Below are 20,060 nucleotides of genomic sequence, written 5' to 3' on the forward strand. Positions count from 1 at the left end.
TGCTGGAAACTGTGCTACATGATGCTTTACAAAGAGGAATAAGGGAAGGAAAAAATCCAGGTCCCTACCCCATAGTGAGCTTACAATATAAATGTCAACACTGGAGGAATGCTGAAAGGAGGAGGAGGAGTTTGGATTTGATATCCCGCTTTATCACTACCCTAAGGAGTCTCAAAGCGGTTAACATTCTCCTTTCCTTTCCTCCCCCACAACAAACACTCTGTGAGGTGAGTGGGGCTGAGAGACTTCAAAGAAGTGTGACCAGCCCAAGGGGCTAGCAGCTGCATGTGGAGGAGCGGAGACGTGAACCTGGTTCACCAGATTACAAGACTACCGCTCTTAACCACTACACCGCACTGGCTCTCCACAAGGGCACCTAGGGATATGAACAAACATGGTTAAATGGGCAAGTTTTAATCCTTTAAAGACTAATTTTGGACTAAGCACCATTGGAAACAACTGGACTTTCTTTTGATTGACATTCATAGGTCTGTGCTGCAGAGCTTCATTTCCCTTGGGGATGTGGACTTAAGAGGCTAAGCAATATGTTGTATGGAAAATGTGCGCTTTGGGGGAAGGAATTGAAGTAAAAGAAGTCGAGAACTATGCAGGTGATCCAAGGGGAGTATCCCAGAAACGGCACCAAAACCGAGCAGATCCATTGCAGTTTCTGAGCAACTTGGTGGTGGTGGAAATGTCAGCGAATATTAGAAGCAGATAGATAATGGTGAATATAAGGCAGAGAGGAGTGAGGCTAGTTTGTGAAGCTTGGATTGCTTTTAACAGGAAAGACCAGGCAGTTGTGCTGGATGTGGAAGTGCACGGGACTTCGTAAAATTTGAGGAGGGGCATCACAGACTTCCCAGTATGGAGAGATAAATTCTCATTGGATGCTCAGTTTGGTTAAGAGGTGAAAGGACAGAGATCTGACAAGGGAGGAGCTGTGGCCAGAGCTTTATTGAAAGGATGGAGAAAAATGGCAGCGTTTCTATTTTTCCAACGTGTTGTGAGAAGTGTCTGAATAAGGATTTGGTGGCAGATGGAATATTGACTGTGTAAAAAGGGACCTGTCTTTCTGGCACCGCCATCTCAGCTGAATCTCGGAAGCAGCCTAAAGTTTTGTCTTTAAAATGTATATGCTGTCTGTTGAGATAGCAAGGTGCATTTGACAGATCTGTCCGTTTCTGAAGTGCATCCTATTTTTGAAATAAGGGAGAGGGGAAGTGACAGGCATCAAGTAAAAATTACACAATATGATTCCATAAAGGCACGTAGTTTGGTTTTATAATTGAAGGCTGTGACAAGAGCATGGGGAACATGGGCCCTCCCCAGTTGCTATAGGGCTCCAGCTCCTCCACCCCTGGACCATTGGCAATGACTTGGAGCTGGTGGCATTTGGAGTCCAACAACAACAAACACCCCAGGTTCCCCACCTCTGCTGTACCGTTTCTCTGGGAGTGAGCCCCAGTGAACTCAAGGAGACTAATGTCTAAATAGACGTGCATAGGACTGTGCTGCAAATCGTGCAATTTAATTCCGGGTTCCAATATATCAAAGGAAAGAAGTCAACTTGAACATTCCAGAATCCTTAAGGTCAGTCCAGGGCTGAAAGGTGAGACAGAACCAACTTTAGAAATAAATAAATAACCGTCTTGTAACAAATGGGGGAAGCCAGCACAGACACCCACAACATTATGCCCCGTGTTTTTTTCTTTCCAGAGTAGGAAGTCCCTTTAAATACTCCAGCTGCCGGACTCAGTGAGGTTTATGCCACCTTCTTCGTCTCTGCTTTGTCACAAACTGAATTGTAGAATTCTAGGATGAGCTTTGCAGATTTCTTGGGTCTCTCGAATGCTATGAAGTGTCCACATTTATCCAGCATATGCACTTGGGAGATGGGAATTGCTGTTGCCAAAACTTCTGCGCCGGATGAATCGAAGACCTGAACAACAAAGAATGAGTATACATTTCCCCCATGGTGTCTGCATGGCACTGGGAGGAAATCTCTCACCTGTGACTATTGATAGCATCCCTAACCTTTGGCGAGTTGTGGTATAAATCTATATTGTGTTATCATATGACTATTACCATCATCAGTAGTCAGTCACAACTGAATCCAACAAATCTCCCCTCCCTCTCATCCTCCTGTGGACCCCTGCCCCCAAATCTGCTCTAAAAGGGTTGGGGGAACAACCAAGATCAAATTTGTGGGGCGGTGGACATAGGAGGGAGAGGAAGTCCTGCTCCATTCAGAGAGGTTTCACCTTGCGCAGTAACTTTGCAACTGCTAGGTGGTACTTAGTGACAAGCTGAATCCCAATTCTGCTTGTAGAGTCGCCCTACTGACCAACTGATTAAGCTTATTTGCACAAGCATCTCAGATTGACTTTCATATAATAGTAAAATTCACAATACAACAAAGAAAATACAGAATCATTAAAGAATGCTCATTGCACAGTTATTGTAATATTATTCACCTTACCCTGGGTCTTCATCCCATTTTGTATTCACCTTCCTAAATTTGAACTCCAATGTGATTTAGTATGTCATCCCTTCAGTGGGAATTTATGTTCCCCAGGGCATCCATATTACCTGTTCTCTTAGGACGGGGCAGGTGTTGGAATTGTGGTGCCTTAAATTTCAGATTACAAACAAATATTGATTGGACTGACATGGTAGTTTGTTGGTTGGCATGTGCCTATTTGTATCTCTTTTAACGATTGGTGGCTGTAGTGTCAGGATGTATGCTTCAGTTAGGTTTGTAGAAGCCATAAAGGAATTATTTGCTTGTTTTTCCTGCCTTAGATGTCCAGCTTAATAAAGGTCACGAACCAAGTTCTTTGTTTTGAGCTAACCTAGGCCATGGTCTGAGAGCATGTGATGCAGTCACCTTGCTAAAGCAAATACAGGTCTGGGCCTGGTCAGTGTCTGGAGGAGAGACTGTCTAGGAAGCCCATGCATGTTGCCATGGTTTCCATTATGAAAGGTGGGAACATCAATGTGCCAAATTTAAATAAACGAACCATTCAGAACAGCAACAACCTCGGGAAATGAAATGCCACCGAAACGGCTCACTTTTTTTGCCTCGCTCCCTAGGAACACAAGCATGCGCACACACAACTTACCTTGTCACTCCGTCCCCATATGATCTGTGTAGGTGCCTTAATCTTGCTCATATTGTCATGAAGGCTGTATCTGGACTTTGAACTGGAGATGTCTAAGAAACCTTTACCAACAAGGAAGCAGAGTTAGGGCTATTTCTGTCCGTAATCACAATCTTCTGCAGCTTTAAGAAATAATGTTACCTGCTTGCGTTAATTTGATCAGGGGCTGTGCCACAGAGGAAGGACCTTTAGCTGCCTCCCCAGCTGTTTTCCTAATTAATCTCCCCCTCCTCAGCTTCACTTTGCCTTTTGGGGGGGGGAAACATGCAGCTGCATTTACTGTATTGGCCTGAATATAAGCCGCACCCCGAATATAAGTCATACCTTTAAAATTAAAGGGGGGGGGGAGGAAATGACAATATCTGAGGAAGAGCGGGGGCCAAGGAGGCAGCGCCTTCACTCCGGTGTCAGTGGGCAGCAGCACTTCCAGAGGGTCAGCACCACCATGCCCCCCCCACAGGACAGGCGGGGAGAGGCGGCCGCTGGCGGGACTCACATGCCCCTTGGGTTAAAGCCAGGCAGCACCTCGGGCTAGCACCAGTCCCAGCACACCGGCTGCATCTCCTGTTCCTCCTCCTAGCGGACCTTCTTGCTCTCTCGCTCTCTCCTCTGTGCTCCTCCCTTCCTTCCTTCTCCTCCTCGCCTTCTGGCTCCCTCTCGGGGACTCCCTCGCTGCACCGCCATCTTGGGAGCGGGCCCAGCTGAAACCAGGCAAATCCAGGGACAAGCCCGCTCCAAGCCAATTTTTGTAAGGTCGCAAATATATGCCACTTTTCACAGTCAATTTTTTTGGGGGGGGGGGGGAGTGTGGCGTATATTCGGGCCAATACAGTAAAAACAAATATTATTTGTTCAACTTATTTCCCACCCTTTCGAAGGAGTGCAGGGGGTGAATAATAGCAACCCCTCTGTACCACAACCAGGGATGTCTCACTCATGCATCTACTTGGGCCCCCACTGCAAAACTTCAGATGTGTCTCATAACAGATATCATAGCTAGTAGCCATTGATGGCCATATCTAGGTAGTGCTGGTAGAGTCCCCAGTCTGAAACCTTGGAGAGCCACTGCCAGTCAGTATAACTAAGTGGACCCAGTGGTCTGACCCATTACGACATCTTTCTATGCTTGAATCCATAACTTCCCCTTTCTCTGATGCTTGAGCATCTCTCAAGAATATTTAGCAAGCCACTTTCTGCTTCTTCAGAAAACTGGAATGTGTGAATGCAACAGACTTATGCAGGTATGCTTGTCAGCTGCCGAGTGCGCTGCTGATTCTCAGCTGGCTTAACTCCATGTAATGTGTGAAGCAACATAGAATGACTCCACAACTGGTTTCTCTACTTACATGTTATGAAAAACATCTTATGTGGTCTGCGATCATCGAGATAACCCTTCAGCAGCTAAGCATGGAAAACAAGAAGGTCTGAGTCAAAGATGACAACATCAGAAGGCTGTGAGGTTCGAGTCAGGGAATGATATGTTCCTTTCTTAAGGCAGCTGCTGGTGGTGATACATTGGATTCTCTGGCTATGTATTTCATAGACCGGATGGAAACTTGGCATATCGACATTTAAAAAGAATTATAAGGCATATCAATATGCGAAGTACAATCTGTTGCTTTTTTTTTTTTTACAGCGTATGAAGAAATTAATAAAGCATTGCTATAAAAATGAGGCTAACGGAAGTAATTTCACCTCAGAACTGTTCCACTTTTATGAGTTTATAGGAATTATCAGCTGCGAATTGGCAAAATGGCTGTTAGAGTAGAGAAGCTGTGGTGGTAGTTGCTCATTCCTGTATTTACACATTCATTCTTGGCCTGCTGCTGCCAGACCATAATGATGAGGATGGTAACATTTATTTATACCCCACCCATCTGGCTGGGTTTCCCCAGCCACTCTGGGTGGCTTCCAACAAAAGATTAAAAATACATTAAAGTATCACTCATTAAAAACTTCCCTAAACAGGGCTGCTTTCAGATGTCTTCTAAACGTCAGATAGTTGTTTATTTCTTTGACATCTGATGGGAGGGTGTTTCACAGGGTGGGCGCCACTATCAAGAAGGCCCTCTGCCTGGTTTCCCGTAACCTCACTTCTCGCAGTGAGGGAGCCGCCAGAAGGCCCTGAGCGCTGGACCTCAGTGTCCGGGCTGAATGATGGAGGTGGAGATGCTCGTTCAGGTATACTGGGCTAGTTTAGGGCTTTAAAGGTCAGTACCAACACTTGGAATTGTGCTCGGAAACGTACTGGGAGCCAATGTAGGTGTTATGTGGTCTAGGTAGCTGCTACCAGTCACCAGTCTAGCTGCCGCATTCATTAATCAATGGTGTAGTTATGTAATTTTGGGCTCTGGTTATCACAGTCTAATGGATTGGTGGCGTTTAGATGCTAACATGAATTAAAAAGGTAAAGGTACCCCTGCCCGTACGGGCCAGTCTTGACAGACTCTAGGGTTGTGCGCCCCTCTCACTTAAGAGGCCAGGGGCCAGCGCTGGCCGGAGACACTTCCGGGTCACGTGGCCAGCGTGACATCGCTGCTCTGGCGAGCCAGAGCTGCACACGGAAACGCTGTTTACCTTCCCGCTAGTAAGCGGTCCCTATTTATCTACTTGCACTTAGGGGTGCTTTCGAACTGCTAGGTTGGCAGGCGCTGGGACCGAACAACGGGAGCGCACCCCGCCGCGGGGATTCGAACCGCCGACCTTTCGATCGGCAAGCCCTAGGCGCTGAGGCTTTTACCCACAGCGCCACCCGCGTCCCATCGCCACCTGCGTCCCATCGCCACCCACGTCCCATTACATGCATTACCTCACTTCAAAATAGGGATGAGGCAGCCTTGCTGGCTTTGGGGGCCCAGCTCCTATCATATTTACCAGTCGCAGGTGAAAGGCATCCTGGTATTACCTACAGGGAACTTGCACTCTCTTGCCAAAGACCCGTCCGGACCAGCATCCCCTACTCACAATGGCCACCCAGATATCTCTTGAGAAGCCTACCAGCAGGACCTCAGTGCAACAGCGCTCTCCCCTTCTGTGGTCTCCAGCAACTGGCCTCCAAAGGCCATTGTGGCTGGTAGCTGTGGATATCCTCTTCCAGAAATTTATCCAATCCTTTTAAAAAGCCATCCACGTTGGGAGCCATATCTACCTATACTGTGGGAGCTAATTCCATAGTTTTCAGATTTCAGCCTGTGCCTTTGCAGCTTAAGCAGTTTTGAGGAGTGGGGATAGGATGTTGGCATAGGTAGGAGACATCACTGGCATAGGTAGGAGACATCATACAGCTTCCCTCACCTGTGTGTTTACAATGTTGGGGCGATGCAAGCAGAGTTTGAACAAGTCTTTGCCCTGCTTGTCAGTCACTGGAATGAGAGTCGTATCCTCAAGGTTCTTAGCCTGAATCAGCTCTTTTAAGCGCATGAAGAATTCGTTTTCTGTTGGATATTTTAGACCTAGGAGTTGGGAGACAATGCAGAATGTCCAGACAAACCAAAGCAATTCGTGGCACAACTCCAGTTTCAACAGATAAGATGGCAGCAGAATTTAAAGGATCAACTAGTAAAAGCAAATTCAAAGGCACCAGCTGGGGGAAATGTTCCATAAGAAGGTCACCATTACCATGGGCTCCAGCTCCACATTGGCCAAAAGGTTCATGCACATTGCAGGAGGTTGGACTAGATGGCCCCTGGGATCACCTCCAACCCTGCAATGCTATCAGTGGCGTAGTGTGGGTTGTCAGCACCCGGGTCAAGGCAAGTAATTTGTGCCCCCTAACCCATGGATTTGCGCCCCCTAACCCTAACCCCCAGATGTTGCGCCCGGTGCGGCCGCCCCCCCCTGCACCCCCCACGCTACGCCACTGGATGCTATGATTTAGTTCTGAGTTTCCAGGAATAATCACCCATGTCATTTTGGAAGGGCGACTGGAGAAGGAGATCTGAAGAATTTTGGTACTCACCTGCCGGGCAAAGGAGGGACAAGGAGAAAATCTCAGATGGGTACTGAGCAGCGTAAATGCCGGCAACCATTCCTCCCATAGACATGCCAACCAGGTGAAAAGGCTTTTTGCTCAGGCCAATGGCCTCAACAAACTGAAATAATAAAAATATTATTATTAAATTATTACTTATTTTTATGCCGTGCAGGTAAAGAGAAATCGTGTTACATATATTTATGTAGTTTTATGACCCTATTGTAGCAACTAAGCCAGGCAGGGTGTTTTCCAGAGAATACGCTGATCTGTTTTAGCCAGGCCTCTCCTAGAGTGTTGGGCCACAACCTGCAAACCAGGGTTCAACTCCCAACTTGGTTTCTTCTAAGCAGCCCATTGGCCCCAGTTGAACTGATCACACAGTCAGCCATGATGACAATTCCCACATTCCACCAATCAGTAAAGGTCTTCTTGAGGAACCACTCACCTGCCAGCCTTCAAGATAGAATGGGTCTCTGTTGGGCAAACGGAGGCCTTACCTGGTGTATCCGTTTAGTCTGAGCTGCAGCTGTGTAACTTTCCCCCAGCAGGCGAGTGGTTTCTCCATGACCGGGCATGTCAAGGCAGATCAAGTGGAGGTTACGAGGAAAAAGCTGTGGAAAGATGACGTTCTTCATACAAAACCAAGGAATCAAAACAAGCATAGAATCATAAAGGTAAAGGGACCCCTGACCATTAGGTCCAGTAGTGGCCGACTCTGCGGTTGCGACGCTCATCTCGCTTTATTGGCCGAGGGAGCCAGCGTACAGCTTCCGGGTCATGTGGCCAGCATGACTAAGCCGCTTCTGGCGAACCAGAGCAGCGCACGGAAACGCCGTCTACCTTCCCGCTGGAGCGGTACCTATTTATCTACTTGCACTGTGATGTGCTTTCGAACTGCTAGGTTGGCAGGAGCAGGGACCGAGCAACGGGAGCTCACCCCGTTGCGGGGATTCGAACCGCCGACCTTCTGATTGGCAAGTCCTAGGCTCTGTGGTTTAACCCACAGCGCCACCTGCATCCCTCATAGAATCATAGAGGATCATAAAATTGTAGCTGGAAGGGCCCACAAGGGCTATCTAGTCCAACACTCTGCAATGCAGGAATCTTTTGCCCAGTGTGTAAGTGTTTCATGCTCTACCAACTGCATAACTGGACCTCTTCATTGCTGAAGGGTGGTGTGGTTAAGGTGGCATATTTTTTTTTGCAGGCCGGTCTCATGTGTACAGACTGGGGCCATATGAACCATCAGCTCTTGCTGGAACTATCAACAGCCCAAGAGAGCTTTCCTTGGATAGCTGCTTTCCCCACCTTGACTGGGGTTGCTTCAGAAACACCTGTGTGACCTGAGGAAAGGCAGAAGTGGGAGGCCCAGGCCATCAGCTCCTGGAGAGACCATCAGTCAGCCTGAGAGGACTCTGTTGCTCTATATTTTATATCTTTTGTTTGTTTTAGTATTTTAAGATTTTAAACAACCTTGGGTGCCTGGGCAGAAAGGCAGTTAAAAAAAAAAAAAGGTAAAGGACCCCTGTCTGTAAAGTCCAGTCACGAACGACTCTGGGGTTGTGGCGCTCATCTCGCTTTACAGGCTAAGGGAGCTGGCGTTTGTCCACAGACAGTTTTTCTGGGTCATGTGGCTAGCATGACTAAGCTGCTTCTGGCGAAACCAGAGCGGCGCACGGAAACACCATTTACCTTCCCGCCGGAGTGGTACCTATTTATCTACTTGTAGAGAAGTTTAACAAAGGCCTCAGCTGCACGATACATTGAAAGTATAATACCACTTTAAACTGTCATGGCTTCCCCCAGAGAATCCTGGGAGCTGTAGTTTAAGTCTGTTAGGGAAGCCTTAACTACATTTCCCAGGATTCTTTGGGGGAAGCCATGACTGTTAACGTGGTATGGGACTGCTTTGCATGTAGGGTGTGGATGGAGCTGCTTTGTTCCTTTATTTAACAGAATTTGTATACTGCTTAATTGTGAAAAAGCCTCTAAGTGGTTTTCATAATATATATATATATATAAGTTGTTGCCAATCAAAGCCAGAGTTAAAAACAAGCTAACCTTAAAAAGCACCATAATCAAAATAAGCAACAGTTTAAACTATATATGGTCAGGTAAAATTACATATTAAAATACATGTCAGCTTTACATATCTGAGTAGACATGCCTAAACAAAATATGATTTGCATACAAAACAATATAGCAAGGGAAGGAAGGAAAGGTGAGATACAAATTTAATAAATAAATATAGTCAAGGGACAGAGAGTTACAGAGTGTTATTGTCGCCACGCTAAATGATTGATTCCTTACAAGTGCAGAATGAGCATTTTTGTGGCACTTGCAAAGGTGCCAGTTGTCCAGTTTGAAGCAGCTCCCTGGGCAAATATCAGGCATTGTCCGAATAACAAAATGGGAACCTACTTCGATTGTATTTAACCATATGTTTTTGTCGAGAGAGAAGCCATGAAGCATCAGCATGGATGGCCGAGGTCCAGGCTGCCCCCGCGTGAAGTAACTGAATCGGTAGCCATCACAATCCACGTGCTCCACTTTCACACCCCTTCTATGACGTTTGAACCTAAAAGTATAGAGAGAAGCAAGATGAGGCAAGAGTGATTTTGCACTTCCAGTGGACATCAGGGTGGCAGAGTTTCTGCTGCTCACCAGCTTTGCTTTGGCCTGCTGTCTAACCCATATTGTGGCCAACCCTCTCTGTTTCCAGGGCTCTGAAGGCTCTTCAGCCATCGGAATTGATTACACTGGTACCTTGGGTTACAAACACCTCAGGTTACAGACTCTGCTAACCCGGAAGTAGAACCTCAGGTTCAGAACTTTACCTCAGGATGAGAACAGAAATCATGCGCCGGTGGCACTGTGGCAGCAGGAGGCCCCATTAGCTAAAGTGGTACCTCAGGTTAAGAACAGTTTCAGGTTAAGAACGGACCTCTGGAACAAATGTAAGTTCGTAACCAGAGGTACCACTGTATATTAATATCTATTTGGTTTATGATATAAACAATCAGATGTTATTACATAACAGCTGAGTGTCCAAGGCCCCATTTGCACCATATATTTAAAGCAGGATGATACCACTTTCAAGCAGCTATGGCTTTCCCCAAAGAATCCTGGGAGCTGTAGTCTGTTATGGGGGCTCAGAGGTCTCAGGAGGCTCCTATTACCCTCACAGAATCCCTCTTCCTAGGGAATTCTGGGAATTGTAGTTGTGAGCTGAACAGAGGTCTCCCAACAGTCCTTTGCACCCTTAACAAACTAAAGTTTCCAGGATTGTTATTTTTGGGGTGTGTGTGCTGTGTTCCTTTCTGAAGTCATTGGGAGCGGTCCTTTGAAGTTTCAGTGCATTGAGCCATCATAACTACCAGAGAAAACAACCTGTACGATCCTGAGGAACAGCTGCCAGTTACCCTCCCATAGCAGAGAGTTGCAATCCTGAGGTTACTGATGGTTTGATAGCCTAGGGAAAGACACAATTCCTAGCCTGACCTCTCTGTGTGTCAAAATTTGACTCTCTTTGTCTGTTTTTGGTACACCTGCTACCCATTAAAAAAAAATACCTTGGATTTTGGTTGTGAGCACACTGTGCCTTTAAAGCACATTCGAAACATACTTCCGCTCAAAGAATTCTGGGTGCTGTAGTTTACCTGCCACAGAGTTGCCATTGCCAGCAACCTTTAAGAAACTACAGTACCCAGAATTCTTTGAAGGAAAGACTGTGCTTCGAATGTGCTTTAAAAGTATAGCCTTAAACTCCTTAAAGGGGCCATTTATTGCCATCCTGTTTATTTATGGCTCTTCTTTGCTAGTGTTGTTTGGCAAGCTCTTACTTCCTTGTTTTTGTTCCTTTTTTATCTTCTCCTCATACAGTGGTTCCTTGGTTCTTGAACTTAATCCGTCCCGGAAGTCCATTCGACTCCTGAAACCGTTTGAAAACCAAGGCGTGGCTTCCGATTGGCTGCAGGTGCTTCCTGCACTCAAGCAGAACTCACATTTGATGTTCGGCTGCCAAAAAACGTTCGCAAACCAGAACACTTACTCCCAGGTTTGCAGCGTTTAGGAGCCGATTTGTTTGGCAACTAAGCCAGCCCTCCATCAAGATCAGATTTAGGGACTCTCTTCCTGCTTCTGACGCTTGTTTGGGTTGATGGGAGTTGTAGTTTATCAACAGCTGGAAAGCCAAAACTTACCCACACCTGCTCTAGATACTAGAGTCAGACCTAGTGCAGGGTGTTGGAAACAGGTGACCCTCTGGATGTTGTTGGACTATAATTCCCATCATCCCTGACTATTGCTCATGATGGCTGGAACTGATGGGAGCTGGAGTCTGAGAACAGTGGAGGACCACAGATTCTCCCTCGCTGTCCTATTGCAGCTGTTAGCTTCCTGGCTTCCTGGCTTCTGAACTTGCACCAGACAGATACTTCTTCCTGGTTAGGACACTGCATAGTTGACCATGGATGAAAGTCAATTCATGTGTCAGATGTTGGTGGACTCCCAACACTCATCACACTTGAACATTCCTGCTGAGGCTGATGGGAGCTGGGGTCCAACAACATCTGGAGGGCCACAGATTCCCCACCAGTGCTGTATATAACCTGAGCTATGCACTCACCACATCATGATCCTGAATATTAGTGAAGGCAACGCATGGTACTGCATGAAAAGGGTTGATAGGATAGTCACAGGGATGCGAAAAATCGTCTTGATCACGGTGAGATCCATGTCTGCTAGTTAAGGTGGTTCTTTGCGGTCTTCACATAATAAACCAATCAATCAAAGAAAAGAATAAAGTCAGTTAATAGGATGTCAATCCTAATGCCTGCAGTTCTGCTAGAATTTCATTTCCCAGAAGAGCAGATAAAGAAATCTTAGGATTAGTTGAGAGACCTGTTTCTTTTGATATTTGGGGATATATTTTGAAGTAGGGTAATCATTTTTCTTTGTGCATTTTTTGGAAAGAAAATTGTTTTCAGGTTATGACCAGATGCTATATTATTCCAAAGGTACATTTGAGGTTAATTTTTAGGAATGTCAGAAGAGAAGAGGAAATAATCTTCACATGTGATGGACATGCGGTGTGGTTAATGCAGCCATAAAGAAAACAACCAGTATAACATTAGCGTTAGAAGTGGACCACTATAATACCAGAAGCTGATTTCTTATATAGAGGCTGCTTCATTTGGTCAAATGTGACACTACCCCATCAACCTCAACCAGCCCCCACCTGCTTGACTAAGACTTACAACCAGTCCAGAGGAGAGCACTGGCTGCCAGCTTCCTCCGCCATAATATCAGGGCTGCCCCTTGTGGAACTCAACAGGGAAGGTGATGGGGACAACTCTCTCATGTTGTTGGCATCCGTCTGTTTTGGGAGTTGTTCCACCAACAAGCCTGGTGCCTGAAGCCAGCTCCCTGTAGAGCATGTCCTTGGGGACCCTGACATCTTCCATTCTGTGGACATGACCAAGCCAGCGTAGACTTTGCTGAGACAGGAATGCGAACATTCTGGGAATGTGGGCTAGGGGGAGCACATCTTTGTTTGAGATGCTGTCCTGCCATGTGATGCCCCAGATCCTCCTGACACAGTGTATGTGGAAGCTGTTGAGACATTGCTTCTGATGGTTGTAAGTTGCACACCTCTCACTTCCATAAAGCAGCATGCTCAACACACAAGCCTGGGAGGCCTTCGTCTCGCTGTGTTTCATCAACAAGGCAATTGGAAGAAAAGATATTTAAAGTTAATACAAATGGAGCTGGGTAGCCTAGCTGTGTGATCCATGCTCTGCTTAGATAGACTACCATGTACTCTTAAGTGGGGCTTACTCTTGAAGACGGTCCAGAAGCTCCAACTAGGGCAGAATGTGATGAGGCAAGGAGGGACTGTATAACACTTGTCCTGAGAGAGCTGAATTGGCTGCCTATTTGCTACTGGGCCCAGTTCAAGGTGTTAATACCCAAATACTTGAAGAAGTGTCTCTCCCCATATCTGCCAACCCAAGCCCTACATTCTGCAATGAAGGCCTGATGAGTTGTCCCATCAAAAAGTGTGGCTTATTGTATGGTGCCTCAGGAGATAGGCTTTTCTATGACAGCTACATTCCCTCATGGGCAGCCTCTTGGAGGGTCAGATACCAATGTTGGGCAGGATCAGAGGCAAATAGTAGGCAGAGCAACAGGTATGTAATTCATTGTGCAGTAGGCTACATTCCAGCTATACAAAACCCAAAAAGTTCTACACTTGCCACACACTCCATTGAGGCAAGACAGAGGTATTATTGCATACAAATACACATTCCATGCATGGAAAACAGTCAGGGAAGGTCAATGAGGGCCACTGGTCCCATCACCTCCTGGCAAATAGAAGGGGAAGAAATGGAGGCAGTGAGAGATTTTACTTTCTTGGATCACTGCAGATGGTGACAGCAGTCACAAAATTAAAGGACACCTGCTTCTTGGGAGAAACTCAATGACAAACCCAGACAGCATCTTAGAAAGCAGAGACATCACCTTGCCAACAAAGGTCCGTATAATTAAAGCTATAGTTTTCCCAGTAGTGATGTATGGGAGTGAGAGCTGGACCATAAAGAAGGCTGATCGTCAAATAATTGATGTTTTTGAATTATGATGCTGGAGGAGACTCTTGAGAGTCCCATGGACTGCAAGAAGATCAAACGCATCCATTCTTAAGGAAATCAGCCCTGAGTGCTCACTGGAAGGGCAGATCCTGAAGCTGAGGCTCCAATACTTTGGCCACCTCATGAGAAGAGAGGACTCCCTGGAAAAGACCCTGATGTTGGGAAAGATGGAGGGCACAAGGAGAAGGGGACGACAGAGGATGAGATGGTTGGACAGTGTTCTTGAAGCTACCAGCATGAGTTTGACCAAACTGCGGGAGGCAGTGGAAGACAGGAGTGCCTGGCGTGCTCTGGCCCATGGGGTCATGAAGAGTCGGATATGACTGAACAACTAAACAACAACAACCTTTAGGGATGTTGGTGTATTCCAATACAAACAGAAACTGCATGTGTTTTGCTTATTTGTCCCATGTGAGAAACAGAAAGCAATCCAGTGAATACGATAGGTATTGCTGCTTTTAGTCTGGTAAAAAGTAGTTCATTTATTGCATCTCCTCCACCCGCCCGCCATTTGCATTGCTTTTCCCTTGCATTTGAAGGAATGGTATGGAGTAACGTTATAGCAACGCAGTTTTCATTATTACATAAATTCCATGTTACAGAGTTTCACCAGAATGGGCAGCGAGATAATAATGTAGGTGTTGGTGGAAGATGAACTGCAGCAGAACAGGAACAGGGTTGCATGTGACAGACACAGAGTGGGAATGGAAAAACCATGTATTCTTTCATTGCTATCTACCTGTGCTCTATTCTCATCAACCCTCTTCTGCCCGGATTCAGCTTGTCCTCCTCGTGATTCATCCCAAAAGCCTGTTTAGGACTAAGACAAATGCTTCTGGAGGTGTTGATGAATTGCAACCCAATTGTGTGTTATGAGTGTGTGGTTGATGCACCTGGCTCCAAACCTCTGGAGAGCTCGCCACAAGATCTTGAAACAGATCTTGAAAGAAGCAGTAGTGCTGAGTGAAACTGTTCTGGGCAGCTCCTGAGTCAAGGGAAATAATTTCTCTCATCATCACCTCCCAGGCAGAAGTAAACCCATTTGAGCCTCTGGCAGATTAGAAGCAACTATTCCCATGATTATTCTGGCTGCTTATCCTGGGGACTACAAACCCCAGTGTGGACTGTGTGGGGTGCAGCAGGTGTGTGGGGGGGGGAGCCAGATGTCCTGGAACTACAACTCCCACCTTTCCTGACTGCTGTTTGTTGTTGTCGTTTTTTTAAATGTTCCGTTTTAGCCAGGCCTTTGGTTGATTTGATTGACATCTTATGCCCTTTAAAAATGTGGTGTTCTTTTTGTGGGGGGAGTGATTGGGTTGTTGTTTTTATTTTTATTATGTATTTTGTGGTTTTATATTCTGATTTTATTCTGTGAACCAGCCTGAAATTTGTGGGTATAGGGCGGTATAAAAATTCAATAAATAAATGAATAAAAATAGGTTTATAGGTGCTAGAATTTAATTAAGACTTGAGGTGTTGAAAGCTAGTCTTTCCTCACACCCGGTGTGAGATGATAGCTAGACCCATGTGTGTATTTGACCTGCATATTAGACATGTCTAAACCCCCTGGAATTAGCACGTGTTACAGGCTGAATAAGGCAAGCGGGTGCTAATTTACTCTTGACTAAGTTCCACGGAGGTGGTAGCCTGTGGGGTAATGAGCCGTTTGATGCACAACAATCCATCAAAAGAACTCGCCACAGAGAGCAAAGAGGTGGGGCCCTTTTGACTCCAGAGATAAAGCCATGAGTTTTGGCCTTGCAGGGAGGAGTTAAGCAACAAAGCTGGGAAGCAGCGTGCTGGAAAGAGAGCGAGAGAGATGAAGAGCAACGTTTGAGAACAATGGTAGCTATGGAAGAAGCCACAACCTGGTTGTGGACCATTCCTATGTAGGCTCAGGTTGTATATATGTGTAAATAAACCATAGATCATAAAGACACCACAGTCTCTGCTGTGCTTCATATCAAAAAAAAGAAAACAAAGGCCTTAGGTAAGTGCCTATCATGGACCGGTTGGATGCAGAGGAATGGTGAGAGGAACCAGATGGGGAAACACCAGGGAAAGAAGGATCAGATCCCGGGAAGTGGTGGTGGGACAACGATGAGGGAGAAGAGGGAGCTGACTGGGAGGAGCAGGTGTCGGAAGCTGAAGAGGTAACGGGGCTTAGTGAGCTGGGAGAGTCTGTGCCAGAGAGAAAACCAGAAGCAGAGACAGAAGCAGAAGCAGGAGAGGAGGGAGGCCAAGAGGCAAAGGTGAGTCAGGTTGGTGAAAAGGCATGGGTGTCTCCCCTTTTTGCTGCAACAAACCCCTCCCCATTGTCTCCCAGAACCAGAAGAGGGCTAAAACGGGTGGAGCAGTGACACAGGTCTCCACACAGGCACAGTCTCCGATTGCTTGGAGAAAGCCCTGGAGAAGAGGGGGCTTAAACGGCTATGAGGAAGCAGGGACTTTCCATCTCTGCAACTGATCCATTATTGGTCGAGTCCTACTGGGGATGAACTGCTGTGCTCATTACACCACCAAGCTTGTGCAGATCGTGTTATTGCTAATAAAGAGTTAACTCCAGCTTGCACAGTCCGATTTACTGCCAGCTCAGTCCAGGCAGCAGCTGGAACTCCTTGCTGTGGAGGTTGGGAGTGGCGTGTAACAATATGTATGCAGTAGGACTCTTCTGAAGATTTATCCATAAGGAAATAGTTGACTTTATAAGGCAAAGGTCCTGCCCATTTGCTCAGCTGAATTGATTCCCCCTCCCCCCGAATGTTTAACCAGAATCTCCTTTTTGTAACTTGAAGCCATTGGTTCAAGTCTTACTCTCCAGAGCAGGAGAAAACAAGCTTGCTCCCTCCTCCATGTGACAGCTCTTAAGATATTTGAAGTTGGCTATCATATCTCCTCTCAGTCTCCTCTTTTCCTGGCTGAACACACCCAGTTCCTCCAACCATTCCTCATAAGGCTTGGTTTCCAGACCCTTGATCATCTTGGTTGCCCTCCTCTGCACACCTTCCCACTTGTCAACATCCTTCTTAAATTGTGGAGCCCAGAATTGGACACAGCATTCTAGGTGTGGTTTGACCAAGGCAGAATAGAGCAGGACTATGACTTCCCTTAATCTGGACACTAGACTTCTGTTGATGCAGCCTGGTATAGCATTAACTTCTTTTGCTGCTGCATCACACTGTTGACTCATGTTAAGCTCGAGATCTAATTTTAATTTGGACAGTTATTTATTTATTATTGTTTTAACCCCCCCCCCTTTCCTCCAAGATGCTCAAGGCGGCATACACGGTTTGTCTTCACCCCTTTTTATCCTCACAAAAACCCTGTGAGGTAGGCTGGGCTGAGAGGCAGTGACTGGTCCATGGTCACCCGGTGAACTTCATGGCTGAGTGGAGACTAGACCCTTGCTCTCCTAGATCCATTGCTCTAACTCTACACTACACTGGCTCTTCATCATACTTTTTTTGTGGTATTCAGTTACCTTGCAACTCTGCATTCTATGATTTCTGCACTGAGCACCTGATCACTCAGGCTTCTAAGGTGTTTATTATAACGATTTAATTTGATCTTCACAAGTGACTTTTAGCCCTCTTTGTTCTGTTCTCTTTCGTTACCTTTGCTGATGCTTTTAGAATTGCTTTTTTGTTTTACTGATGGGTTAATAATAGTAATAATAACAATAATAACAATAATACGTTTCATTTTGTATCCCTGCCCTGGTATTGGTACCAATGAAGAGCAGGCTATCAATCTTTTAAATATTAGTAAAGAATATATATATTTTTAAAAATAAATTTTTAAAATTTTTATACCACCTGTCATCTGTAGATCTCAGCATGGTTCAAAACACAAAATTACAACAATATAATAATATAATATAATATAATATAATATAATATAATATAATATAATATAATATAATATAATATAATATAATATAATATAATATAATATAATATAATATAATATAATATAATATAATAATATTGATTAAAATATATATGCCATAATATAAAACTCCCATCAAAGGGCAAATTATAGTATCACTGACTGGCAAACATGACAAAGAGTAACAAATTCTTCTTATGTACGCTAGCATTCCTCCTTCTGTATACCGCTCTGTGTTTAGCAGAATGCCAAAAGGGTAAGAATAATGCGTGGCATAGATCAAAGCACTGTGTGCAATAGATTGTTTAGATCAGGCATAGGCAAACTCCAGCCCTCCAAATGTTTGGGACTACAATTCCCACCATCCCTGACCACTGGCCCTGTTAGCTTGGGGTGATGGGAATTGTAGTCCCAAACACCTGGAGTTTGCCTATGCCTGGTTTAGATGTTGCTCAGCCTGCCATTCTCCAGGCACACATTTGAGTTACCTGCGCACGTATACACAGCAATTTGCAAACTCTCAAATTCCCTGTTTCTTCCATGGAGTCTTACCTGGGACGGGGAGTTGTGCACAGGTGTCCACTCTCACTTTTCACTGCTGCCTCATTTGTTGGTATCTGCATCTTCCAGCTGGGTGGAGGAGTCTTTTAAGGGCGTCCTTCCTCCCACATCTAAAGCCTCCTGGACACCGAAGGAGCATTCTGCAGCTGGGTTCATCACAATTCCCCACCCAACACACATACACACTTACACGCTGCCGCCTTGAAATCACCAGAGGTTCTGTGATGAAACACTTCAGGGCCCATGACTGCTACTTCTCTGGAACCTTTGGGCTTGTTCCTCTCAAACTTGGCAGCCTCCTGCTGTAATTAGGTGCCCAGCCTCATTGCACGAAGACGGTTAAAGGTGGCTGGCTGCTCTGGAGGCAAAGGAGACTCAGGTGAATGAAGGTTGTGGCTCTCCCCCCTTGCCAATCAGGGAATCCCTAATGAAAAGAGCAATAGCAAGGAGGAACCTGGAGGCCAAGTCCTAGAAGGAAGGGCTGAAGGTGCCCCGAGAAAAGACAATTAAGAGGCAATGAGATAGCCATCTTCAACTATTTGAAGGGCTGTCCCGTATACAGTGGAGCTAATGCGTGCTTCTGTTGTTCCAAGTTAGGGGTGAACTGAAAATAGGCTGCATAGGTAATATGTTACACAAGAAACTGCTGAATGGGATCATAGGTCAGTGGGAGCCAGTGTGGTGTAGTGGTTAAGAGTGGTAGATTCGTAATCTGGGGAACTGGGTTCACGTCCCCGCTCCTCCACATGCAGCTGCTGGGTGACCTTGGGCTAGTCACACTTCTCTGAAGTCTCTCAGCCCCACTCACCTCACAGAGTGTTTGTTGTGGGGGAGGAAGGGAAAGGAGAATGTTAGCCGCTTTGAGACTCCTTCGGGTAGTGATAAAGCAGGATATCAAATTCAAACTCTTCTTCTATAGGTCCATCGAGTTCCGTATCGTCAACACTCAGCCAGAAGTCTCTTTCATCCATACCTGGAGATAGTGAGGAACGGACCTGGTTGGTAGATCTTGGGGTTCTAGGTAGGCCAATCAGTGTTGGTCGGTGCCCTTTGGAGCTAGTGGGGTGGAAGGCAGGGGACCCAACAGTATGCTTGCCAATGGCAAGCAGAGCCAACTCATCCTGGTTTCGTCCCCATCGTCCCTTGTAGAAGTCAGCAGGGAGGACAACACTGAGACTAAGGACAGGGTAGCTGATGGGCACTGCCACACCTTGGTCCAGGTGCAAGTAATCAGGCATTTTCTTGAACAGTATGTGAATTAGAACACAGAGAGGGTTGTAGCCAATATTTGCCCTACTCTTGAGTAGACTCATTGGAGACAATGGACATTTATTAGTGTTGTTGTTACCGTATTTTTCGCTCTATAAGATGCACCAGACGATAAGACGCACCTAGTTTTGGGAAGAGGAAAAGAAGAAGAAAATATTCTGAATCCCAGAAGCCAGAACAGCAAGAGGAATCTGGATTCTGGGATAGCCTCTTGCTGTTCTGGCTTCTGGGATAGCTGTGTGCAGCCTCTCCTGGGCAGTCGTGAAGCTGAGGCTCCAATACTTTGGCCACCTCATGAGAAGAGAAGACTCACTGGAAAAGACCCTGATGTTGGGAAAGATGGAGGGCACAAGGAGAAGGGGACGACAGAGGACGAGATGGTTGGACAGTGTTCTCGAAGCTACCAGCATGAGTTTGACCAAACTGCGGGTGGCAGTGGAAGACAGGAGTGCCTGGCGTGCTCTGGTCCATGGGGTCACGAAGAGTCGGACATGACTGAACGACTAAACAACAACAACCTCGGGTTAAGAACTTAATTCGTTCCAGAGGTCCGTT

At 46.0% G+C, this 20,060-nt stretch overlaps 1 protein-coding gene across 1 annotated transcript; it reads right to left on the reverse strand.

Annotated features, from left to right (window-relative positions):
- Window positions 1-938: 938 nt before the first annotated feature.
- LOC310670757 (monoacylglycerol lipase ABHD6-like) lies at window positions 939-18,645 on the reverse strand. Its single transcript, XM_083426487.1, has 9 exons — window positions 18,228-18,645; window positions 11,765-11,903; window positions 9,559-9,715; window positions 7,635-7,748; window positions 7,123-7,255; window positions 6,459-6,616; window positions 4,511-4,565; window positions 3,126-3,226; window positions 939-1,942 (listed from the first exon to the last, which is right to left on the reverse strand). The coding sequence occupies exons 2-9, from the start codon at window positions 11,872-11,874 to the stop codon at window positions 1,766-1,768; spliced, it is 1,005 nt and encodes a 334-aa protein (XP_083282613.1). The 5' UTR covers window positions 11,875-11,903; window positions 18,228-18,645; the 3' UTR covers window positions 939-1,765.
- Window positions 18,646-20,060: the final 1,415 nt, after the last annotated feature.

Source organism: Podarcis tiliguerta, assembly GCF_965153285.1.
Source record: "Podarcis tiliguerta genome assembly, chromosome: 2".
NCBI classification, from domain to species: Eukaryota; Metazoa; Chordata; class Lepidosauria; order Squamata; family Lacertidae; genus Podarcis; species Podarcis tiliguerta.

What these genes read in the sequence shown, in the direction of transcription:
- LOC310670757 (XM_083426487.1), bottom strand. Translation starts at nt 11,874, where the DNA reads ATGGATCTCACCGTGATCAAGACGATTTTTCGCATCCCTGTGACTATC. An exon ending in CCAACATTGTAAACACACAG is followed by an intron (nt 4,566 to 6,458) that starts GTGAGGGAAGCT and finishes TTCCATGCTTAG; the next exon opens with CTGCTGAAGGGTTATCTCGA. An exon ending in TAAGATGTTTTTCATAACAT is followed by an intron (nt 3,227 to 4,510) that starts GTAAGTAGAGAA and finishes TTGTTGGTAAAG; the next exon opens with GTTTCTTAGACATCTCCAGT.